Source organism: Fusarium venenatum (assembly GCF_020744135.1).
Source record: "Fusarium venenatum strain MPI-CAGE-CH-0201 chromosome Unknown EDB82scaffold_3, whole genome shotgun sequence".
NCBI lineage: Eukaryota > Fungi > Ascomycota > Sordariomycetes > Hypocreales > Nectriaceae > Fusarium > Fusarium venenatum.
Window position 1 is genome coordinate 7,802,054 of NW_027072131.1, and position 24,248 is coordinate 7,826,301.

Below are 24,248 nucleotides of genomic sequence, written 5' to 3' on the forward strand. Positions count from 1 at the left end.
CTCCACCCTGTTCACGTAGAAGAAGGTCCTATATGCGAGCCAACTCGAATGGAAATAGATTACCCCTCTTCAGCTGAGCCAAGGTCAGCCATGTCTCAGATGATCAGAAATCCCGTCGCCTCATATATACTGCTATGCCTCAAAAATAAAAGGGTGCCCATTCGGGAGTATTGCCACAGCCACTCACTTCTTGGCTATCCTCTCCGCACTACTGGTGAGCTCGACAACACTGAGTATTTGGGAAATGAAACCCACGTTCTCCACAAGTTGGTACCCTTAAAGTGATTCTATCGAGGCTACTGCGATATGATAGATGTGCGATTGCCAGGCATTCACAATTGGTGGATCGCTCAAGAAAATGTTAAGAATAGTAGTAGTTCAAGTCATCGGACAACAACCCTCCTACCCCGAGAGGAAGAAAAACAAAGTGTCAGTGAGACTATTGATAACTGCAGTAAACTATTGAGTGACTGGCCACTCGGCTTGCTCGATTCTTTGCTGGTGGCCGATTTAGGTCAAGCTCTCACCATGTCGTATGTATAGTAGACTTTTAGCGTAGAGTTGTTGAGAACGGTCTTTGCATAGAGATAAGACATAGGTGTTATTCCCATTGGGTAGCAATAATTGAGAGACTCTGAAATCTTGTATAGGTATATATCGATGGAAAGTCATAGAAGAGAAGCAGGCGGGGGAGGAAAGAGGGATTTTATTAGATTTCGAGTTAAGAAAGGCTGCTAGATGATTTTTCTGAATTGGAACCAGGTGATTGCAGGTCTAACAACGCAGTTTACTACTAAGGCTTGCATGAATAAACTAGCAACTTCAATGCCTCACATATTGTCCTAGATGTAGTTAGTTATGCAATTAGTAGTAACATTCCTATAGATTGATGCATTGTATGGCTCCAAGTTTCATTGCCACTCCAATTCAACTAATAATGTAGATTCTCTACATCTGTCATGAAAACGATTCAGCTTCTACGTAGTACCAGTAGGTAGAATAGACTGTCTTCTCTAGAACATTTCGATATCCATATCAGCGTCAGTTTCTACTGGATACTCTTTCATAATTTGTTTCAAAATATCGATCCACCATTGTCGATACCGAGAGCCAAACAAGGCCTTTCTATATTCCCACCACTCAGGCCAGAAACCTGCCATTTATCAATCCACAATACCCGTCACAGAGCCTGTTACAGGATCAAGAAGAATATTCTCCCACGAGATATCTGCATGCGCAAAGATGATACGATAGTCATCAGGGAGCATGTTGCGCTACGTAGCAATCTATTCAGGCCGTGGATAGTTCTTGATGAGTTTAACAAGGAAGTCGTGAAACTTGGCAACAGACGCAAATAGGCAACATTTAGACATATTATCCAGCCGATGGTCATAAGCGGGACCTCCAGAACAAGAGCCAATCCAGCCAGATCCAGACGGGCGAAGGTGATGCAATTGGCATAAGTATGATTGAAGCTCAGAGATCGTCTGTGCCATTGCTGTTTCTGTCATTATTAGCCATGCTTCGTCTAGCTATCGTCCTGGGACTCGTTCCATCGAAGTCCAGCCCGGCTTATCGTCGCTCACGCCGAAATGCATGTCAATAATTGACGGTTCAGGGATTGAGGTGTGACTTCGTACCTAGTTCATGGCTTCGGCCTCTCTGCGAAGCCAAAAGGAATCGGCCTCCTTCTGGAATAATATTGAAGGATGAATAGAAAGTTCAGTTTCATCATGAGGCATCGCATTTGCGGTGGTAGATGTATTAGCCATTTTTAATTTTTAATATAAAAAATGGAGAGGAACAGGTTTTGATCAGCGAGAAACGCGCCACTGAGCACTCTTATCTCTCGTCCAATCTAACTATAATGAGTAATGTAGGGTAATATAATCAGGCCTTCAAATAGTTATTTGTAGCACTATATTGTACCTGCCAGCGTAGACCGTTTTATATAGTTTAATGCACTTCCAGCCCTCAACCATTTGATTTGGTGAGCGTGGTAAGAGTGATTAAGCGGTGCAGTCCATAGACTACCATCCTTTGTTTTAACTTCCATTGTTACCTGCTTACCAGGTTGAAGATCACTTCCATCCACGCCCAACAGACTGATGACATCGCCTTCCGTGATTCTGTCATAATCTTGAGAGTCCGCAAATGTCAAAGGAAACATGCCTTGCTTCTTAAGATTTGTTTCGTGAATTCGAGCAAAGCTCTTAGCAATGACAGCCACACCTCCGAGGAAACGTGGCTCCAGCGCAGCATGTTCTCGCGAACTACCTTCCCCGTAGTTGTTATCACCGATAATGCACCACCTGATACCGGTCTGCCGCATGTCTTTGGCGACTTGAGGCACAGTCTTAATCTCCCTATTCATCGTGCTTCTGGCCTTGCCAATCATATTGAGAGACGTGGCGTCGGGGAGAAAACTGTTGGTGGCACCCAGAAGCATATTGTTACTAATGTTTTCGAGATGCCCACGATATTTGTACCAGGGTCCTGCGGGTGAAATATGATCTGTTGTGCATTTGCCTGCAACCTTGATGAGGATTTGCATGTCCTTCGCGTTTCCATCTTGCCAAGGTGTGAAAGGCTTAAGAAGTTGCAGCCTGTCACTATCCTTATCGATAACAACTTCGTGTTCCGAAGTATTTGTGAGGACAGGAGCTTGATACAAGTCATCTCCATCAGAGAAATCCTGAGGCAGCTCGCTGGCTGTTGGAGGTGTGAAGCGGAACTCGGAGGGTGCGCCGGATCCATTAATGAAAGGCACGGCATCGGTAATAGGGTTAAAAGTAAGATCTCCAGTGTAGGCAAAGGCTGTGGCAATTTCGGGAGAGGTGACGAAAGAATGGGTGGCTGGGTTGCCATCATGGCGACCAGTAAAGTTGCGATTAAAGCTCGAGATGACCGAGTTACTCTCTGCTCCAGCGACATCAACATCTTTTCGATCCCATTGCCCAACGCAAGGGCCGCAAGAGTTACTCAGAACAATGGCGCCAGCATCTCGAAGTATGTTGAGAATACCACTCTCCTCCGCTGTAGCACGGATCTGCTCGCTGCCTGGGCTGACCATGAAGGGTGTTTTTGTTCGGTGCATGCCCGCATCCTTGGCCTGCGTTACAAGGTTGGAGACTTTCTCAAGATCTTCGTACGAGCTGTTTGTGCAACTCCCCACCATGCTGTAGCTGATCTTTGAGGGCCACGAGCTTTCCTCGACGCGCTCCTTGAAGATAGAAAGTGGGTGCGATAGATCGGGTGTGAAAGGACCGTTGACGTGAGGCTCAAGTGTTGAAAGATCAATCTCTATAATCTCATCGTAGAAATCCTCGCTTCCAGGGTCTGCATTAAGTAGTGTTTCCTTGAAGTTGTCTGCATATTGAGCAATGTCCCCTCTTTTTGTCGCTGAAAGGTAACGCGCCATGGCTTGGGAGTAGGGAAAGATGCAGGAGGTTGATCCAACTTCGGCGGACATGTTACAAGGAGTCGCCATGGCTGTTGCACCCAAAGTCTGGGTTCCAGGCCCAAAGAACTCGATAACTTTTCCCTTTCCTCCAGAAACGGACAAAATACCAGCCAGCTTGCATATTATATCCTTGGAGGAACTCCAACCCGATAGGCTGCCTGTCAATCGCACGCCTACGACCTTGGGACAGACAAGCTCCCATGGCATACCAGCCATGGCGTCTACAGCATCTGAGCCACCGACTCCAATCCCAAGCATACCCATGCCGCCGGCATTTGGTGTGTGTGAGTCAGTTCCAATTATCAAGCCGCCAGGGATAGCATAGTTCTCGAATATGGTCGTGTGAATTATGCCAGCGCCAGCCTTCCAATAACCAATGCCGTACTTTTTCGCAGCGCTGCTCAAGAACTTATAGACTTCGCCATGGTCGTTTGCAGCTCGATTGAGATCTTCTTTTGCGCCGTATTCAGCCACTATGAGGTGGTCACTGTGTACAGATGTCGGAACTCGAACGCGCGGGAGGCCAGCGCTGATGAACTGGAGGAGTGCCATGGTTGCGGTCGCATCGTGGCAGGCGACGCGATCAGGTCGTAGTCGCAAAATCGTCTCGCCTCTTTGTATCCTATCGAGGGCCCAATCATCTTGGTCATGTATGAGATGGCTGTAAAGGATCTTCTCGGTCAATGTCAGGGGTCGTTTCTTGGTGCCTCGGACGCGGTGCAGGGATTCTAATTGGGAGCCGTAATCGAGATGGTTGTACTGGCTCGCAAGTTAGCAGGCGACCAGGGCTTGTGGATGGATCAGTATATACAGGTTCAAGAGGACTGATGGGGATATGCGACGAGTGCGTGGCCAAGCCACGGATATGAAGCCATCGTAGCTCTTTTTTAAAGGAGCGCCGGGTAAGGGTAGACCGAAGTGCCGTCAATGTCATGCTTACTGTCAAATGCTTGTTACAGCATCCCAATGCTAAAATAATTCTGGAGAATGACCTCTGGTCTTTATTCAACAGGATGACAATCTAAGAAAATCCCATTTGTCAATATTTCATGACCGAGCCGAGGCGATAAATGCGACTCGATGCTATTCCGAGGCCGTGCGGAGCAACCCGCTCATCGTTCAACTCCCCACACGGACTACTCCGCACCCTAGCAACTCCAACTCAGAAACGGTTGTTCGGATGCATTCCGAATTGATCAAGATCGCCGTTTCCATTCAGAGGGAAGCTCCAGGTAAATTCGGATCTGTCAAAGTCGGCCAGAAACATTTCAATTTCTGGCATGAAGTCGACTCTGGCAGTGTCAATGCCGTACCAGATGGCCTGGTCATCGTCGACATCTACTCCCATTCCTTGCCATGACTTATGCATCTCTTCAAGCGGCAGCTGGGTTATGCCGTCCATGTCTTGAGCATTGTCCACCACCGTGATGGAGTTGTCTTCCAGCGCCCCTCTTTCAGCCCGACGGCTGGATAGTCCGGCGGCGGTCGAGTGAATTGACAGACGCGGGGCCTTGAACGGGGGTTCATCCATGTACAGCTTTCGCATCGTCAAGCTAGCCACTGAGTCAAAGCTCTCTTGTCCATTCTTAGCAGATGGCCACCATTCGCCGCCAATAGTGAGAAGGCTGGAACAAGTTCGTACGTCCTTAGACATTCTAGGTATAGACACACTTTTACGGACTTCTTGTGAGGTCCAGAATGAATAGATCAACGTTGCTCCAGCAGCAAAAATATTTTGCACTGCCCTCCAACCATAATGAAGACTTTGGAGACTGTACAACCGCTGGTAGCCTTCAAGGATGCTTGAAGAACTGTTGAAGCAAATCTGTAGTGCATCTGCAGATGGGCTTCGTACCACTTGAGAGGGCTGGAACAGCAAAACGGTTATCGTGTAATACTTAATTCTGAGCTTGAGCTTCCAGACTTCTCGTTGACGAGCGTTGAGACTCGGAAAGTCGAATGTCTCTTGGGAAACTTCTTGCCACCAGCCATCCAAGGTCTCTTTAATTCTCTGCTGATGTTCGATGGGGTTTTCAGGCCAGGGAAACCAGCTAGAGTCTTCTGGGAGATGATAGAAATGAAGCTTGATGTCGGACACGATCCGGTCAAGCTTGTAAGTGAATGACGCGTATCGAGTGACGGCGGCCATGAAAGACTGTGGAATAGCTCCATCCACATCATCGTCTTCGGGTGGTGGTTGGGGAAGCTTGATATCGAATGTTTCATCTCTAAAGCCAAGAGGACGGCCTTGGACAGAAGAAATTGACCTAGGGAAACAATATGAGCAAATCACCAAGAGTTTACCCCAAGGGCAGCATACCTATCAAGAGAGTATATGGTGAAAAATGTAAATCGTCTGATCTGTTGCAGCGCAACGTCTTCCGGTTGTACATTCTGCAGTTCGCGATGGATGCCAAGCTCCACGCAATGAGCCAGGGCGATATGAACCAAGGTCCAGAGATTTATCTCAGCTGGCGTAAGCATGCTGTGATTAATAAGCATAACTAAGGCCTGGATTGTGGGAAGTGAAATCTGTGAAAAGGCCTCCTTGGAAAAAAGAACGGCTGCTCTATAAAATTTCTGCGGAGGAAATTCATAGACTCTAGTCCGGACTTTGACTATAGCTGCAATATTGAAGACCATGAAGAGAATGAATGCAATCACGGGCAGGGTGGTCCCATGATTTTCCGAAACTCCAGGTACGATTGTTCGTCCATTCCACCGGAATGGAGGCATAGTACTGGGCCAGCCATGAGGTGAACTACCCACCTCTCCAGGTTCAAGAACGCATAAATAGATCGCATCTATAGCACTTAACAAAGACGAAGGCTCTAGGACCGGAAAATCGGGGTGCACCCAGCGTATATATGTATGGGCAAGAATGAGAGCCTCTGGCTTTGTCGGTAGTTCCTTGTAGCACGGTTAGCGAAACAGGAAGTCTAATTGATTAAATGTGATCACCTTTTGTAGAGAAGCATATAGTGCTTGATAGTAAGTCTTATAGTCTGAGCTCTTATCTGTGTCCTGCCACTCCGAGCCACCCGCATTGATACTATCATTAATACACTGTGGTGTAGACCCGACACTTGATGGTGAGGCTCCAATAAGATTCGTAAAGAGTAAACCCGAGCTCGAACCAAGGTAATGCCTCTCAGGAGAGTCTGAGTTGAGAGAAAGCATACCCAGGTTAACGGCAACTGAGTGAACCCGTTCCGGGAACGACCCATCATGATCAGGCTGTCCAGATACATCTGCTGATCTCTTCGACGGAATTCTCTGTAAGGCTGGACTTGTAACCGCAGGTGTTTGTGCTGTTGATGGCTCACCATCTTCATCTCCACCTACATTCGGAAACCTTGTCTCGTGCCCAAGAGCCGGCTCAACATGAGGCCCCGATCGCAGATCAACATCAGGAGCGCGTTCTTTAATGATGTTTTCAAGCCACTGTATCCTTGCACGAGCAGCTCCGGCAAAGCTTCCATATTATTAGTAATCGCTATGGGTCGAGTGTTGAATTTACTCACTTGCGAGGAATAACAACGTCGGAGTTTTGGCTGTCAACATCCAGACATACCTGCCCAGCCTTTGCGCAGTTCGTGCACGCAGGAACTTGACCGTCGCACTATCCAGTATTCAGAAAAGATTTCTTGAGGTACAGTCAGTCGCAGTTCTCACCTTGATGCGCCGCGATCGACAACGACGGCAAGCCAGTCGGACCTTTTTAGGCGTGTTGGTCCGTGCCGCCATCTAGATTTGCCCACAAAGAGCGTTTGACTTGACAAGAAAGAAACAACACGGGGTTAATTGGCTTTACGTCAATTCTTCGTGGATTGATATTTAGGCAAGATGCTGCGTGTCGTGATGATGAGTCCAGCTACTCGGGTAAGCTAAAGTGAAAGTCAGGAATGCAATAATGATAGTGCGGGGCAAGGAGTTAATTTAATCCATAAAATACTGTACTAACTCATCGCCGCACTAGTTACCTGCTCTCTCAGTATACCTACTTTAAAGACTACTATGTATCAAAATTCTCACTTTTTGTAAAATTCCTTACTATCTTTAATTTAATCAACTTTCTTCTATACCTTATTTACTTTTAGAAAGATTCTTTCATCAAGTCCAGTACATTCTGATAGATCGAAAAGCTGAGTGCTCCAGAAACCTAAGAAAAATGGTTTTAGTCAGTGCTGTTCTCTATCACAGTAACGTGTTTACTCACAGTCAATCTCACAAGTCGAGGTGTTGTACCCTTCCACAGGCCGGGAACACCAGATTCCCTGATTATAGCAGTTAAAATATTAAAGGTTCCCTGTTTGTCTCCTCCTACCCTAACACTCTGCATTGTTGTCTTGATAGTATCAAAAGGCATTGTTGCATATACCGTGACAACGCCTGCCGACCCTCCAGCAATCGGAGCTGCGAAACTCCCTTTGCTGACTTCTTTCAATCGTGGTTCTATCAAGTCAAATAGTGTATGATAAGTGGAAAACCGAACTAGGGCATTGCTCGCTTGCTTCATCGTCACAGGTACCACTCCACGGTAGAAACCTCGTATCCCTTGATGAGTCGCTGTCCAACGAATGACGTCACTGGTTGACTTGAACTTGCGAGGACCTGCCCTGTCTTCAACGATCTTGGTCTTGAGGCTTTCACCTGGCGTTACCACGCTGATACTCTCTGTCACTCCAGCAACAACCCCAGCAAGCATGTTTGATATAGGTGTAGGTTTGCGCGTTTTGCCATCTCGAGGGAGTCTGCTACGAACTGCATCAAATGTCAGGAACCTGATGCCTGATTTCGAGGCGTTGGAGACGCAGAAAGCCCCTGCGCCTGTATAGAGAACGCCGATGCCATGGTCTTTGACGGCCGAAATCATAATGCGCAGAGGCGACGGTGAGGATGCGCCCAGGAGTTGTTTTCTTGTCTTGACATATTCGGTTGGGTACTAGTCAAACCACCATGAGTTGGGTCCGTTGCAAGGGAAGTGAGTTCAAAATAGGTTCGGGTGAGACTTACAGTCGCGAGAGATTCAACACCACCAGCAGCAGCTCCAGCTAGAATCGACTGTAGTGGAGTCGGTGCATTTGACGATCTATCTGCCATGATGCCTTGTCATTGAATTATCTTAGTCGACAAAGGATTTATTAATTTCAGCCTAAGCCTCCTCAGTTTTCTCCTTGTGTAAATGACAGAGGATGGCACTTATGTTTGTATTCGCCCTTATCTTTGAAACCCTCGTCAACCCTCCAATCTCTCCGGTTACTTCAATCCGTTATCGGAATGTCCCCGCGCTCCGAATGTGGCCTGTCAATCATCCGGGCCACCAACGAGGCTACTGGCTGGGCTACTCCGCCTCAGTCTCGTCTACGGAATAGTCCAGAAATATCCACTTAACGAAAGTAAGGGGCCCCAGGAATGCGACAACTTTACCTAGCGTCAATTGTTATAGAAAAGACAGCCTGTGGAGATATAATTTAATCAACTTTGATTCGCAATCGAGTATCTTCACTAAGTAAACGCATTCAACGACTATCAAAGTGTAAATCATGGCACCCGAAAGCCTCGTTCAGACCAGTAACGCAGACCTCTTTCCTAGAGGAGGATGGGACACTCACCACCATATATTTGATCGTATGTGATGCCAATATACTGGTATTTCGATATGCAGTTCTAATTTATACCAGCCCAGTTGTTTCCTTACAGCCCCACGCGACACCTCACACCTCCTGCAGCGACCATCGAGGCTTTCGAGAACTTCCGGAAGAGCTTGGGTATTACAAACTCAGTTCTTACTCACGGGTTATCCTATGGCGATGACTGCACGTCTCTCAAAGCCTTCGTTGCCCAATTGGGACGACAGTCGACTTCGGGAGTAGGAGTCATCGATCCCTTCACAACTACTGACGATGAAATCCGAGATATGCAAAAGGCTGGGATCCGGGGCCTTCGTGTCAATCTCTATCCTCACGGGGCCATGGAAGATGTAGAGCTTCAAAAGAAGACCTTACGTGCATACCTTGAAAGAGTTGTGAAGCTTTCCCTCTCCTGGAGTCTGACGATGACGACGATTCGGACTGAATTCTGGAATGAACTAGAGCCATTTGTTCGAGCGGAAGTTGCACCGACAGGTAGAGCGCTCATCACTGATCATTTTGGTCTTCTCAAGGCGCCGAGCTTGCTTTCATCAGAGTGTCGCAACGATCCTACGAAACAACCTGGTTTCGCGGCCATCATGAGACTTGTCTCGGATGGGCTTCTCTTCGTCAAACTGAGTGCACCATACCGCGTGAGCGAGCAGAGTCCACACTATGAAGATCTTGAGTTCCTCGTACGAGCGTTTGTGGATGCCAACAAATACCAGATTCTTTGGGGAAGTGATTGGCCGCATACGCCGAGGATGAAGGTGCGCAGTCACGAAGAAGCGATGAAGGAAACTCCGTTCTTGAAAGTGGATGATGACACGTGGCTCCGGAGCTTGAGAAGCTGGCTATCATATGAGGAGTGGGACTTGTTGATGGTACAGAATCCGAAGAGACTCTTTGCATCATAGATCATGTATGTAAATAGTGATTGTCTAATGGTAGTCAAGACCAAATGCTCAGTTCTGTCTGTCTTCGACACGTGCTATCTCACTCATGCGATCTAATGAACAATCGTGTATTTCCATACAGCTGTGTTGATAGCTTAGATAAAATTGAGAAGGCCTGGACAAAAGCTTAGGCGTCTAAATAAACAAACAGTATCTCCATACAGCTTTGAATGACGACACTAGATGCCTCTATTACTTGTTCTTACGGATCGTCTTAATAAGCTCTCCCATAGCAGCCCCCTTCCTGAGCTCCGCAATCATTTTTTCATCTACCTCAGCCCTTTCTTGACATAATTCAGCAACGCGCTCGATCAATGATGGAGGCACAACGACGACGCCATCAGCATCTCCCACAAGCACGTCGCCTGGGTTGACCCATAAATCGCGCTTGAATTGAAGAGGAACGTTAACCAGGGACGCCCTAGTAAATGTATTTGAGCCTAAGATCGATTGACCACGAGCAAATACCTTAAGGCTATTAGAATTGTTTATAAAATGAGACTGAATTTTCAAACATACGGGGAACTTCATTTCCTTGTGCTCATTGATGTCCCTCATGCGGCCATCAATAACAACAGCTTTAGCCCCCAGGTACTGTGCTCTGGTTGACATTAATCCACCCCAGCAAGCTGATGGTAGCCCTTTGGGTTGTTGGATATACATGATGCCCCCGTCTTGGTTGTGATCGACAAATTGTTTGTCTAATACCGGGGCGGATGCATCGCTGGACTCGACCATCTTAATAGTCACAGCTGGGCCAATGACGCGAGCTTCAGAGTCCGGAGAAAAGATGCGAATGCCATCTAGAAACCCACCGTAGGGATATCTCAATTTGACCAAGGCATCGCCAATCTACCAATTGTGAGCTTTTTTCTTGTCGTGTAGAGAGCCAAGATGGCTGCCGTAATGCCTTACATCACAACTTGTGAACCTACGCAAGAGGTTGAGTCCTTTGGGGTAGGCCATCGGGAATGTATGTGTAACAGAGCGATAGTCGGAAAATGGAGTGCTAACGGGCTATAAACAGTGATCGATCACTTTGTTTCTTCTAGGTTGGCGGAATTGGTAGCCAGTGTCTCTATTCAACATCTTCTCCTTCTGAAGGGCTACTCCGTCTCGCCTTTGCCCCACGCTTGGACAGCTCCGAAGCCACCGGGGAGACGCTAAAGCATGTGATTGGCCAATCTTTAGCACTCCGCATTTTGCCACAACGCCATAATTCCCCATGGGGATCTGAAGCTAGTTCGAATAGTATGTACAGTCAGGCGTCAAATAAGTCCCTTCCGATTGGTTCTACCTACGGAGCAGTCCGTAGACCTTACTTGCCGGCTTGAACTTTGTACCCCATCGAATTTTATTCTCGTCTACTAACATAGAATCGTTCGTTTATGGCCCTGAACAATATGCGGGGGATGGACTGGTGAGATCTCTGGGGAACTGGATGGATAACACGGCGCGTTCAGTTAAGAAAGCAACATATTAAAGGGCCATCTCCTACGCTCTTCTGCTCCATTCCGCAACCATCCCAAACAACAACTCATCCTTCATACTTGAACTTGGAACCACATTACTCCTGCAAGGCCAATCACTTCTCTTGCAATGGCAAACACTAAGAGCGGTGTCAAACTTGACCATCTCCGAGGTTCATCGGATCACATCGATGAGGCCTTGCCACACAATGATAAAGATACCATCGTTAAATGCAAGAGCAACGAGCTTGGCATGACCGAAGAGGAATATGACGCAGCTGAGACGAGCCTGGTCCGCAAGCTGGATTATACCCTTGTGCCCATGGTCTGGCTACTTTATCTGTTCAACTATCTTGACCGAAACAACATTGCGTATGTCATCTGCAAGATACCTCGCGTGTTCTTGGAATATCGTTAACGTTCTAAATAGACAGGCACGACTGAGTACATTCGAACAAGATCTTGGCCTCAAAGGAAACCAGTTTAACGTAGCAGTCTCAATTCTAAACGTAGGCTACATGCTTATGCAGTTACCTAGGTACGTTTTACAGGAAAGAACCGAGATCATGTAGATTGACCCTTTGGCTAGCAACATGCTGCTTACACGAACCCGACCGTCGATTTACATTCCATTTTGGACAGCTCTGTGGTCTATCATCTCTGCTGCTACCGCAGGTGCTGGCAACTACTCTCATCTACTTGTTATTCGGTTCTTCTTGGGTATCGCCGAAGCCCCATTCTTCCCCGGTGCAATGTATCTCCTGAGCTGCTGGTACCCTCGAAAGGAACTGGCTCTCCGCACAGCGATTTTGTATTCTGGTGTCCTCCTTGCCACAGCTTTCTCAGGTCTCATCGCCGCTGGTGTGCTATCCAATCTTGAAGGTGCACGGGGAATTGCTGGTTGGCAGTGGCTATTCATTATTGAAGGCGCAGGGAGTTTTGTGGCAGCTCTCCTAGGCTTCGTCCTCTTGCCTGATTTCCCTGGTCAAAAGTCCGGAGTGATGAAATGGCTCCTAACGGATGATGAGCAAAAGGTCGCAGTTGAACGCATTCAGAGGGATCGTGTATCCCTGCCTCAGGCTGATAGCAGTGTCTGGAGTGGCCTGGTAATGGCTGCAAAGGACATCCGAACTTGGGTTTTTGTAAGATCCTCTTCGTCTGCTTTTTATAACCACAGAAGCTAACCGTTTATAACAGGTAATTATGCTCACGGCCAACCATAGCGCATACGGCTTCAACAGCTTCTTCCCAACCATCGTCAAGGGCTTCAAACTCGGAGACAACACTCTAACGCTCGTTCTGACAGCCCCGCCGTACCTTGTAGCTACTGTCACCGCCTTTGCTACAGCTTGGTCCAGCGACCGTCGCAAAGATCGTGGCTACCATATCGCGGTGCCTCAGTTCGTTGCTTGTATCGGATTCATCATCTCGGTCTCGACCCTCAATAACGCAGCTCGATATGCAGCCGCTTTCTTATACATCTGCGGATGCTTCTCTTCCAACGCTATGGTATTCAGTTGGGCAAGTTCAACCTTAAACCAGACACCTGAGAAGCGAGCTTGTGCTACAGCCATCATCAACCTTCTCAGTCAGCTGGGAAACATCTGGAGTCCTTATTTCTTCCCATCTAGCGATGGTCCACGATATGTCAAGGCTAATCTCTTGATGATGGCTTTCTCACTACTTTCTGTGCTGACTTGTGTGGTGATGAAGATGATGCTGAGGAAAGCGAACAGAAAACTCAAGGAGAGCGGTCAGGATGTTAATTTGTTTACGTTGTAGATATGAGGACCACTCACTCCCGACTTTGTGTCCAAATTTATGACTAAGCGGGTCATTCGGCATGGCAATTATCCGTAGATTTACCAAGTCAGCTTGGTCTTGTAAGACTTGATCGTCCTTGGCATAATAAGAAGTCTCTGAGACACTTTTTACACGTGTGTTTTACGGGGTCGTGGCGCGAAATGAGTACCCGTTCGAGTGTCTCGAGGACCGACGCGGCGCGTCTGATGGAGGATTGATCCTCCTTATAGACATGAACATGGTCCATTTCTGCCTCAAGACAGAACATCCTCATCTCTCACAATCGTTTGCGATTTGTACGGAAGGATCCATCTAGTTTCAATAATTATTTTTTATTATAAATCCCAGCACTGCTTTAATGACACGAGGCCTCGCTGGGTGTTATTGTGTGTATTCAAGAGTGACCAAGCTTGGTAGAAAACACGTCTTCTCGCTAAACTAACCGGGGTAGATAATAAACCTTAGTATGGAGTAAAATGTGTTGGTCTGTTGCTGGATCTTTGCTTTTGGCTTAGGCCATATTTAAATTTTACCAGTTAACCTAAACTTTTCCGTAGCAGTTTATAGGGACCATTTAGCATTCTTGATGATTGTCCAATTTAGCCATAACCAGTAGTAATGTAGGGTAACGCGATTAAACCTTCAATTTCTCACGATTTTCTTGACACAGGCTAGAGTTAGCCGTAACTCCAGGGTAAACATGGCTATGGAAATATTTTATTGCAAGTCCAACTATGCAGTTTACTACTCAGGCTTAAGCCAATCAAGGCGTTTGTTCTACAAACTCTTATCAGACTTATTTTCCTCATCGATGATCTTCTGTGCAGCTGTCTCGGCGATTCCATACACGGCTGTCTGAATGTGTCCTGATAGCTGGACCGGAATGATGCTAGCGTCCACGATACGCAAGTTCTTCGTACCATAAACCTTCAAATTCGAACCAACAACACCACCGTCCTTTTTAGGAAGCATCGCGCAGGTACCGATGGGGTGATAGAAGCTGTTGACTGTCTTGACGACCCAGTCACGTAACTGTTTATCGGTCCTCGTACCCAGACCTGGTTCAAATTCAGTAGCCCATACAGATCGCAGAGGCTCTGTGAAGGCAACTTTGCGGGCATACTTGGCACCTTCAATGAGTGCTTGTATATCGTGCTCATTATTGAGATAGTTGAGGTCGATAATTGGCTTGCCGTTTGGATCTTTGCCGTTGATGTGAACACTACCGCGGCTCATGGGATGCATCACAGTAGAGAAGATGGTGATGAAGTTGCCTCCAGCACCAGGGTAGCCTTGAGCGCCCACGTAGTTGGCTTCAAGAAGAAGCTCCAGTTGGGGAATAGAGGGGTCGCGAAGGTACTCAAGTTTCTTCTTATCCACGACAGTGCCATTCTTAAAAAACCCGTCTTTTGCAAGTTTAGTGATGTCCTTCTGCACCTTATCGCTAACTTGGGCCCAGTTGAGAAAAGCGTAGGCGCTGCTGGTGTAGTCATACCACGATTTCTTGTTCTCAAGCCAAAGGTTGAACTGCTCCGTGGCTGCGGTGCCTTGCGCATCGAAAATGAACTGATCAAAGGACTCATAGCCCTCCTTGAGTATATATGTGTTCGAGGTCCGAAGATGGTCCTGGTAGTTTTCGCCGACGCCGGGGAGATCGAGAATCTTGTTTATTCCAGCTTTGGCGAGCACAGAAGTTTGACCAATGCCAGACATCTCAAGCAGGCCTGGACTCTGGATAGAGCCTGCCGAGAGGATAACCTCTTTTCGGGCCTTGATCGTAGAACCATCTTGAAGAGCGACGCCAGTCGCAACTAAGCCCTTGCTCTTCTCAGAAGAAAAGAGAACTTTAGCAACGTGGGTGCTGGTCTTGACGTTCAGGTTAGACCTAGCCTTTGGTAGGTAGCTATTGGCGCTGTATGACCGGGTGTAGTTGGTCACGTCAATATTGGTGGGTTGAAACATAACACCCACAGGCTTTCCTCCCAGTGAGCCTCCATCGTTGATCGGGACGCCCAATTTATTGACAGTAGACTGCCAAGGCTTCAAAACATCAGGGACGATACGATTGTAGGTAGAGCTGATTGGACCAGAGTGTCCATGGATATCACCGTCATTACCCGTAAAGTTCTCAGACTTTTTCATTCCATGGATCATAGTGTCCCAATTCCAACCTGGACTTCCTAGTTCGCTCCATGCATCATACTCTGCAGATGCAGCACGGTCATAGCACAAGAAGTTCATCGCGGATGATCCACCGAGAACTTTACCGCGATTGACACTGATTGATCGCCCATCGAGACCAGGTTGGGCGATAGAACTGAAGTTCCAATCAAGTGATGATCCTAAGATTGAACCGCGCATTCCAGGTACGTTGATTCGTACATCTTTGAGAGCCGAGGGGCCTGCTTCTAGAAGAAGGATCTTGGACTTGGGAAGACCGAGACTCAGGCGGGTGGCGAGGGCTCCTCCTGCGGTTCCACCTCCGACGATGATCTACATCAACATTAGCAGTCTTAAAGTAAGTGACTTGAAAAGAGACTTACATAGTCGTAGGTCTCGGTAGCAGCAGCAGCTGTCACCAAGCCTGATATAATCCAGGCGCAGATTTGCATGATGGATATAGAAGGTCTCAGCAGTATAGTTCAACTGATCATTGAATGCGAGAGAATAGAGATACACGCCTTTCGCACGCCATTTTGTACCCGTAGACCCTTGCTGCACAATTGTAGTCCCTGCATTACCCATGTTGTCCAACCCCGCCGGATATTCAAGTTGCATGAATTGCCGATGCAGTCATACCTCAGGGACCATGTAAATGTCTTCTAGACCGAAGGCACAGAACTCAAACCCAGATTAGGTAAGGTCTAGTAAGGCGGTCAATAGCAGTAATACAACTTCAGAGAGGTAATAATAGGTGGAAAACTAAGTTTTAGAGGTACTGCATCATGCAGATTATATTTACTAAAATCTTACTGTATAATTGTTATTCATATACAGCCTACAGCTAGGATGACTGACTTGCCAAGTCGCATCATGAGCGGATCTGCTGCACGAGAACGAGACGAGGGAAAATCAGAAGCTTCAAATGGCGCTAAGCAGGGATTATGATCCCATTATCGTCTGCCTACTCTACCTCGCCAGGCTTCCATATTGCTGCCACGTATATCACGCTGCGAAAAATGGCAAAAGAACTGTGAGCTTCAACTTTAAATCAAAGACCACCATGTCCACGACCTTGAGAAAAGAGACAAATATTTCAAATGACGTGCATCTGCCACCTGAAGTATGGTATCGTGTATGCTCATTTCTCCCCAAATCAGATCTCGTCAGCTTGAGACTTGTCTGCTCCATGCTGGGCAGCATTGCACTAGCAGAATGCTACAAGACCATATACATGGAGATACATCGAGAATCCTCGCCTCGAAGACTTTGCGAAATCGCTAAATCATGCAAACTTCGCCATCAAGTTCGAGAATTAGTATTGTACGACAACGCAGATTACTACTGGGGGTTCAGGAGCGATTATAGCCGTCAAAGTTTTCTCAACACACTCCCATTTGTCCGTTTCTTCAGCAGATTAACCTCCCTTCGTGTCCGGTTTCGTACATACCCCCCGGACTTCCACAATCGAGATAACGATCTCGCCATTCAGCATCGGCACGCTATGCTGGATACAATATTTTTTTGGATTGCGGGGATGGGGAATACAGATACTCGAGAGATGATCGACTTCGATGCTGGTTCTCACGGAGACAAGATCCAAGAGGATCCAGACGGAAGAATGTCCATTTCTGATTTTGCGGACTTTTCCCAGCCAGCTATACCACTCCAACAACTCATCGTTACCAATTTACCAAGCCACCATGGTGTCCGATTTAAAATTTCAGAAGCTTTCTTAAAGATCATATCAATGGCTAGTCTTAGGGATCTCAGGCTCCATGCTGAGGCACGGAGAGACTCAATTCACCCCCTCGATGCACCGGAAGTTTCTTCACCATACAGCCCAGGGACGTACAAGTTTTTCGATAGCTTGCATGTCTCATGGCTCGCTCCAGAAATCGCCAATAATCTGCGGATTCTGACTCTCCATTGCCAAGACTTCTGGGGATGGTGTCCCAGGATGGATCTTCGTCGCTTTGAGTTTCCCCAGTTAAAGGCTCTTTCTCTTGGACGATATGTCTTCAGCCATCAGTGGCAGACTGACTGGTTCGCATCTATTGGGAAACGGAATGGCAGTGAAGGGTTAGAGGAGCTTTATCTTCATGATTGTCCCATCCTTTATGAAGCTACCCAGATAGGCCCCTTTGACACATTTGATCCCGGATATCCTCTTACAGAGTCAGTGCTAGGCGATATGCAAGACCATGAAACCCACAAATATCCAATTCGATGGCACAATATCCTCTCACAGTGGATGAGACTGTTAAATAAGCTCAAGGTCTTTCATATGGCACAAAGGACCTACCAGAAAAGTCCGCAAGATATGTTCACGAAGCATAAATATGTCGAAGAAATTTCGCTGCGTCATCGAATCTGGTATGATCTTCTAGAAGAGCTAGGAAGCCCTTATCCTTCAGGACCTGTGACTCACTCAAGTCTGGAACACGCATCGAGTTTAAAAAGGCAACTGACCGGTATCAAATTTGATCAACATCGAGATGTCCGGATGAAGTATATCAAATACGACATTCAGAGAGAGCCTGATAATGCTCATTGGCCATGGGATCATCCAGAGGATTCCTATGAGGGTTTGGCACCGGAAGAAGGTACTGTTATGAGAGACAATGCCGCTTATGGGATGCTCATGGATGCGGTTAATTCAAGGGCTGTGTTAGGAGGCTCCGTCTAAATCGAGATATGAAAGAATGATAAGTAAATAGGTTATAGGTTTTAAAACTCCCCAGTTAATAACGTCACGAATCTCTCACGACGGGAGCAGAGTTTGAAGGTTATATGACTTGAGATAACTCCTGTCGCACGATATTAAGTAACTGACGTCTGTTTATGTAGAACAAAGTTAACATTCATTCGAATCTTAATAGATATATATAATAGTTATAGATGAGCTTAGCGCATTTCATAGAATATATAGTAGATTGCCTTATTATTTGATTGTATATCCAGATTAACTTACGCCTCCGCCGATCTACATCATTAGAACGAGAGAACCTTGCATAAGTTAAAAAGGCACAGAACCAGTTGCTCCTCCCAGGTGTATCAGCTAAGCCCCAAAGACAACACTAGTCAATAGCTTATGCCCCAAGTATCCAGTACGCCAAGAAAAAAGTGAGAATGAAGCCCATGGCGTGCATGGAATACGTCATTGAGATTTTGTCACTCGGTGCAGCGGCAGTCTGATCAGCAGTCTGAGTTGGCATGGCAGTTGTGGCAGTAGGTTCGGTGGTAGTTCCTGGTTTTGTAGAGGCTGCCCGATTGTTTGATTCGGACGTGATTATGGCAGCTGAGGTTTCTGAAGTTATTATGTCGGACGTAGTAGCTGTTGCCTCTGCAGCACCCCCGGGGCATATATCCCCTGCAGCGTTGCAAGCTGAGGCAACGTCAAAAAGCTCTGGTCGTTGTAAGTATAAACCTCGTTTAAAAAGAAAGGGAACGAACGCGTAAAAGTGACTAAAGATCTGGCACACTCTGCGTATGCAGTGTCTATGTTTCTTGTTGAGTCACAGCAAAGGCATGAGGCAGCGGCTTCTACTGGAGCGTTGGCAGGGACCTCTGTGCTGCAATGCATCAAGACAGACGAGACTGTAGCACAAGCAGCCCCTGCTAGTACTTTCGGGTCATCGGCGACTGCAAAATTTGGAAAGTCAGGATACGAGAGTGCGTAGTACGACAGAGACAAAAAAATAAGGAATTGTTGCATCATGGCTAATCAGATATGTGATAATTGACCTTGGTTATATAATATAGATGAAGAAGGAGTTAGGAAGTGAGAGAAGTGAGAGATAAAGAGTAAAGATAGTTAAAAACGGAGCTTTGAATACTTATAGGATATACTGAAGTCTATAATGAAGTTGCGGTATGGATGTAACCCTATATCAAGCTCTGAATCCCGGAGTAAGCCCTCTGTTTAATAAAATGACATATAGATAGTGTCAACATGTGAATCTTAAGAAAAGGCATTGTCTCTCTTTGCATGATAAGCTATACTGTAGACCTGAAGCCAGGCTTGGCTATTACGAATTAATAACATGTTTTCAAATACAGCCTGGCTCAGACATAAACTCAAAAGCCGCCGCCTAGATTGTTTCCTTTAAAGTTAAAATTTGGGTTATATTTAAGCTTTAGTGTCAAGGTGGGAAGCATAGTTTGTTAGTATCCCGCTACCTGACGGAGGCTCTGCGGCAACCCTAGTGTATACAGTGCAGAGAATCTACGTTACGAGGCTATACCGTGTTATATTGAGAGAGGTATTGTGTTGGGGACATCAATCATTATGGCTCAAAGTGTATTCATAGTAGTGTTTTTTCAACATGTAACCTTGATCCATCGATAAGGGGATATGCAATAAGGTTAAATACAAAAACAAAACAAAATACGTTACGAGGGAGGAATGATGGTACAGCCTACAGTGCCTCTCCAAATTTAGTTGGGTTCTGGAAGTGGCTTCTTGGCCTTCCGCGTTTCTGCGGACCACATGCAAGACCCTCACATCAACATCCACCTTCGGCCCATCGCCGGTTAGCGCAGGCGATGGGCCCGATGTTTAGATACTCCCATTCTTTATCGAATAGCCATGAGCTCAGAGTAAGAATTGCTCTAGTTGTGGACTAGAACTCGTGTTCAAGAGGCGATAGAGGTATTCAAGTTGGACAACTACTGGACAGAAGTGATTGGGGTAGTCAAGGAGTTAGGCACTTTTCAGAAATATCGAGTCCACTGCAATGTATAGTATGTCCACTGAGTAATCAGTTATCATAAACGGCACCACGTGGAATCTTCCCGCTTAGGTGCGGAGGCAGGGAATTGATGCAACCCCCAGTCTGTTCAAGGTTTTAAAAACGCCTTGCCAGCCAGCCACTTTCATCGATCAAGCTACTTTGAAAATCTAGAACAACACCCCCGATGCCACCACCTACTCCCCATCGTGTCTGATTACTTGTAGTTAACTGTCTCAGTATAAGACTGTGTCGTGCAAGGTACCTGTCTCCTCTATTCTCGCTTCAGACTCGGAATATCAATGCGTCTTTTACTTTGTCAGACTGATGGGCCTTTTCGCGCATGAAAGAAAGTTCCCTTATGTATTGCCCTTATATACAAGGGCTTGAGAGACGACTGTTGGGCGAAGTTTACATAGGTAATGCATCTGCAATTCATCCGGTCAATATCGGACGTGGAACTTCATCTAATGTATTTGAAGTGCAAATACTCGACCTTTCGGTACTGTGGATGAGTCAAATCAGATTAGCTTCAAAAAACTGCTAATTATAAACTCAATTTGAGAATTTTGAAAGAATTGAAACAGTACTGCAATAGTAGGGCTTGAGTGTCACGGTGATCTTTTGAGGCGCTAAGCCTATTAGAGGGTGAGGGTCACATACTTTCGACCTAATCATTCAGCTCACAAAAGCCACAAGTGCAATAATATCGTTGATTACAGCAAGCCAAGGCCTCGAACACCCATCCCATGATTACTTTGAGGATTGCCCTGTGAAAGTGAACAAGAGAGAAGAGAAAGAAATTACCAACACCTGGGCGTTACATGAGAGGCTTCTTATTGGAGAGGGCAGCTATGTGACAGCCCTTCTGTCTCGCAATGCCGCCATCTCCGCCCGTTTCCAAGCGGAGGATGGTCCACGACAGCACTTGCAAATGATCAAATGCGTCGTACAAAACACCTCTCCGGACATCTAGATAAGTTAGATATTTATTAAATTGTCCTGTTTTCTTTCTTGTCCTACTAGTATCAAGAACATATCATCACATTTCAATACGGTCAGAGTACGTAATGATGACTTCTCAAATATATTTGCTTCCTCTTCTTCTTCTTGTGAGCTGTGTTTTAGCCGCTGGGGGAAGGGCGGAGCCTGCTTGGTCGTCCCCCAGGATGACGGACCCAGCCGAACAGCTTGAGAAATTCGAGAGGGAAGTATCGCCAGCCCCAACATCTCCACCCACGACTCTAGAAATGAGATTGTTTCCACGGGATTACTCCCTGCCGTCGGACTATTGTGGTTGGAATGTTGAACTCAAATGTGAGTACTTTCCACTGTCTTCGCTAATCCGGAGAACAATGTGCTAACAAATTGAAAGCGGACGTTTCGACATGTGAAGAAATAGGAGCGTCATGTATTAACTATGGCAGTATACGTGGCTGTTGCAAAGGGGCTGTCAAAGATTGTGCTTCTTCGACATTCTTCTCTGTTTGCATTCCTTTGTCGTCTATAGATAAAGGAAATGCCACTCAATGTGGAAAGGCAGGAACCGTATGCTGGTTTGTACCCGTGTATGTCTTGAGTATCTGCAACCTGCATGCTGACTTTGTCCATCTAGCAGCTACACAGGGTGGCCAGAATGTGCTACCATCTACATGTCGTCGAGAGCAAACCGAGATACTACATACACTGCCGTCAACTGCTTCGTGAAGGACTCTCAAGAGTCATACTTTCTACAGGATTACCAGCCTGTATCCACCACGATCGAAACGGAATCTATCTCAACCGACACGGATACTTCAACCACTACTACGACTATTCCACCAACATCTCCGACATCGCATTCAACGCCCGTCGGCGCTATTGTCGGTGGTGTCGTCGGTGGCCTCGCAATAATTGCCCTCCTAATCCTAGGGATCTTCTTCTACCGCCGGAAAAAGCCCACCCCCAATGTGCCCCCGGTTGAACAAATTATCAGCCCAACTACACAGCCGCCATACTCGCCAAGCTTTGCTTCACCACCCGTATATAATGCTCAAACAAGCAACCCCGCTTGGCTGTCTACTAGTCCTAGTCCTAGCTCGCCAACATATAACCCTGCCGGTGTACACTATCAAAACATGCCCTCGACTTCTCCCCAACCTGAGCAGTTCACTAACGCACACATAAACTATGAGCCAAAGGAGGTGCCAGCTACTAATCCAGTGGGAACGGGTAACAACCGCGCTGAATTAAACTGAGGCGAGAGGTTCAAGAGATTGTGTGGCGTTATGATATAACTTCAAAGTAATGAGAAAGGCATTTAGTAATTGTAGTTAAAGTGAGCCCGTTATATAACTAGTTTTCGATATAAATTGACATGTCATTTATCTCAATGAATCAAGCTCTAGGTAACTCAGCGTTGCAGTGCTTCTTGCCATTCTTCCAAGTCTCAACCCTTCCGGTGTTTTATTGTCACTGACATTTAATAGCGGTCGGTTTAATAAACTTAACGCTGAAACTTGGCACTGCTATTATGTAGACTAATTAGAAATATAAACCTATACTAAGAGGTAAAAATATTTAAATATTTAAGACTTTTAATTATTTTATAAAGGAATAAAATATTTTAAAATAATATACTTTTAATAATTTAATAATATGACAAGGCTGTAAGCATTAATTCATAATACAGTTTAAAAATTTAATATCTTAGTGTAAGTTTAATAATGGAATTTTAAGATAGTATAACGTATTTGATAAGCGAGCGACGCAGATAAGCTAGCGACGCACTTTTCCCTCTTACATCTAACTTTTTATCTGATCAATTAGTTTTTAACAACCAGTAATGTCACAACCTTCAATTGAAGCAAGAACAGTACTAGCCCTTCAGGCCATTCAAAATAACCCAACATTAAGTACCCGACGCGCTGCAAAAATGTATCAGATCTCTGAGCCTAGGCTACGTCGCCGTCAAAATGGCATTCAATCGCGACGCGATTCTATCCCAAATTCGCGGAAACTATCTGATCAGGAAGAGGATATAATAGTCCAATTCATTCTTGACCTAGATTCGCGAGGATTTCCCTCTCGATTGCGTTTTGTGGAAGAAATGGCTAATTCCCTTCTTGCTGACCGCGATGCGCCACCTGTTGGCACGCGCTGGGCTCATAACTTCATTAAGCGACAACCAGAGCTAAAGACGCGTTTATTTCGGAGATATGACTATCAGAGAGCTAAATGCGAAGATCCTATGATTATTCGTGGCTGGTTTCGGCTTGTAGAGAACACAATCGCAAAGTACGGTATCCGATCAGATGATATCTGGAACTTTGATGAGACCGGCTTTATGATGGGCATCATGCAGTCCGGAATGGTCGTCACAGGTGCAGAAAGGCAAGGAAGGCCAAAATCAGTGCAGCCAGGAAACCGTGAATGGATTACTGTGATCCAGGCGATCAGTGCCGAAGGTCAATCGATCCCACCGTTTATCATTAGTGCAGGCCAATATCATCTTGCGAATTGGTACCGAGAATGCAACCTCCCCGGCGATTGGGTTATTGCATTGAGCCAAAATGGATGGACAAATAACCAGCTAGGTCTTGACTGGCTGAAGCACTTTAATAAGTCTACAGCTAAGCGAACGAACAGTCGCTATCGCCTCTTGATCCTCGATGGTCATGAAAGTCATCACTCTGTCGAATTCGAGAGATATTGCAAGGACAACAAGATCATTACCCTCTGTATGCCTGCTCATGCATCTCATCTACTGCAGCCTCTTGATGTTGGGTGCTTTGCAGTGCTTAAGAAGGCATATGGGCAAGAGATAGAGCATCTGATCAGATGCTCTATAACCCACATTTCCAAGACCGAGTTCTTTGATGCCTTTCACGCCGCTTTTAAAGCTACTTTTATTGAAAGAAATATACGAGGAGGCTTCAGAGGGGCCGGGCTTGCTCCCTTTGACCCTGAGCATGTCATCTCGAAGCTTGATGTGCAGCTATAGACCCTATCGCCTCCAAAAGAGGCAGCTAAACCTTCCACTCCTTGGACTT

At 46.3% G+C, this 24,248-nt stretch overlaps 11 protein-coding genes across 11 annotated transcripts; 4 read left to right on the forward strand and 7 right to left on the reverse strand.

The window, feature by feature from the left end:
- Nucleotides 1-1,088: 1,088 nt before the first annotated feature.
- EDB82DRAFT_510511 (uncharacterized protein) lies at nt 1,089-1,784 on the reverse strand (the record flags this gene model as incomplete). The annotated part of the gene is made up of 2 exons (XM_065608852.1): nt 1,642-1,784; nt 1,089-1,588 (listed from the first exon to the last, which is right to left on the reverse strand). A coding segment is annotated over exon 2 (221 nt), but the record flags the coding sequence as incomplete, so codon positions are not given.
- A 117-nt stretch (nt 1,785-1,901) lies between these two features.
- Nucleotides 1,902-4,511, reverse strand: EDB82DRAFT_281254 (aconitase family-domain-containing protein). The gene is made up of 2 exons (XM_025729191.2): nt 4,275-4,511; nt 1,902-4,222 (listed from the first exon to the last, which is right to left on the reverse strand). The coding sequence occupies exons 1-2, from the start codon at nt 4,395-4,397 to the stop codon at nt 1,919-1,921; spliced, it is 2,427 nt and encodes an 808-aa protein (XP_025583483.2). The 5' UTR covers nt 4,398-4,511; the 3' UTR covers nt 1,902-1,918.
- EDB82DRAFT_281253 (uncharacterized protein) lies at nt 4,512-7,339 on the reverse strand. Its single transcript, XM_025729192.2, has 5 exons — nt 7,139-7,339; nt 6,988-7,085; nt 6,425-6,938; nt 5,784-6,373; nt 4,512-5,730 (listed from the first exon to the last, which is right to left on the reverse strand). Exons 1-5 carry the CDS (start codon nt 7,208-7,210, stop codon nt 4,626-4,628), a joined length of 2,379 nt encoding a protein of 792 aa, XP_025583484.1. The 5' UTR covers nt 7,211-7,339; the 3' UTR covers nt 4,512-4,625.
- Nucleotides 7,340-7,482: 143 nt separating this feature from the next.
- On the reverse strand, nt 7,483-8,522 carry EDB82DRAFT_281261 (mitochondrial carrier domain-containing protein). The gene has a single exon (XM_065607380.1). The coding sequence runs from the start codon at nt 8,337-8,339 to the stop codon at nt 7,641-7,643; it is 699 nt and encodes a 232-aa protein (XP_065464315.1). The 5' UTR covers nt 8,340-8,522; the 3' UTR covers nt 7,483-7,640.
- A 487-nt stretch (nt 8,523-9,009) lies between these two features.
- On the forward strand, nt 9,010-10,013 carry EDB82DRAFT_539914 (uncharacterized protein; the record flags this gene model as incomplete). The annotated part of the gene is made up of 2 exons (XM_025729194.1): nt 9,010-9,094; nt 9,148-10,013. 2 exons carry the CDS (start codon nt 9,010-9,012, stop codon nt 10,011-10,013), a joined length of 951 nt encoding a protein of 316 aa, XP_025583486.1.
- Nucleotides 10,014-10,118: 105 nt separating this feature from the next.
- On the reverse strand, nt 10,119-11,139 carry EDB82DRAFT_578425 (ribonuclease E inhibitor RraA/Dimethylmenaquinone methyltransferase). The gene is made up of 3 exons (XM_025729195.2): nt 10,968-11,139; nt 10,572-10,904; nt 10,119-10,520 (listed from the first exon to the last, which is right to left on the reverse strand). The coding sequence occupies exons 1-3, from the start codon at nt 11,016-11,018 to the stop codon at nt 10,245-10,247; spliced, it is 660 nt and encodes a 219-aa protein (XP_025583487.1). The 5' UTR covers nt 11,019-11,139; the 3' UTR covers nt 10,119-10,244.
- A 151-nt stretch (nt 11,140-11,290) lies between these two features.
- On the forward strand, nt 11,291-13,576 carry EDB82DRAFT_466271 (major facilitator superfamily domain-containing protein). Its single transcript, XM_025729196.2, has 4 exons — nt 11,291-11,893; nt 11,952-12,059; nt 12,111-12,663; nt 12,719-13,576. The coding sequence occupies exons 1-4, from the start codon at nt 11,652-11,654 to the stop codon at nt 13,301-13,303; spliced, it is 1,488 nt and encodes a 495-aa protein (XP_025583488.1). The 5' UTR covers nt 11,291-11,651; the 3' UTR covers nt 13,304-13,576.
- Nucleotides 13,577-13,926: 350 nt separating this feature from the next.
- EDB82DRAFT_466273 (uncharacterized protein) lies at nt 13,927-16,030 on the reverse strand. Its single transcript, XM_025729197.2, has 2 exons — nt 15,868-16,030; nt 13,927-15,817 (listed from the first exon to the last, which is right to left on the reverse strand). Exons 1-2 carry the CDS (start codon nt 15,934-15,936, stop codon nt 14,102-14,104), a joined length of 1,785 nt encoding a protein of 594 aa, XP_025583489.1. The 5' UTR covers nt 15,937-16,030; the 3' UTR covers nt 13,927-14,101.
- A 368-nt stretch (nt 16,031-16,398) lies between these two features.
- EDB82DRAFT_510521 (uncharacterized protein) lies at nt 16,399-18,426 on the forward strand. The gene has a single exon (XM_025729198.2). The coding sequence runs from the start codon at nt 16,410-16,412 to the stop codon at nt 18,171-18,173; it is 1,764 nt and encodes a 587-aa protein (XP_025583490.2). The 5' UTR covers nt 16,399-16,409; the 3' UTR covers nt 18,174-18,426.
- A 150-nt stretch (nt 18,427-18,576) lies between these two features.
- Nucleotides 18,577-19,205, reverse strand: EDB82DRAFT_528360 (uncharacterized protein; the record flags this gene model as incomplete). Its single annotated transcript, XM_065609187.1, has 2 exons — nt 18,577-18,893; nt 18,941-19,205. The coding sequence occupies 2 exons, from the start codon at nt 19,203-19,205 to the stop codon at nt 18,577-18,579; spliced, it is 582 nt and encodes a 193-aa protein (XP_065464316.1).
- A 1,712-nt stretch (nt 19,206-20,917) lies between these two features.
- On the forward strand, nt 20,918-22,573 carry EDB82DRAFT_281289 (uncharacterized protein). Its single transcript, XM_025729201.2, has 3 exons — nt 20,918-21,534; nt 21,593-21,773; nt 21,833-22,573. The coding sequence occupies exons 1-3, from the start codon at nt 21,288-21,290 to the stop codon at nt 22,452-22,454; spliced, it is 1,050 nt and encodes a 349-aa protein (XP_025583492.2). The 5' UTR covers nt 20,918-21,287; the 3' UTR covers nt 22,455-22,573.
- Nucleotides 22,574-24,248: the final 1,675 nt, after the last annotated feature.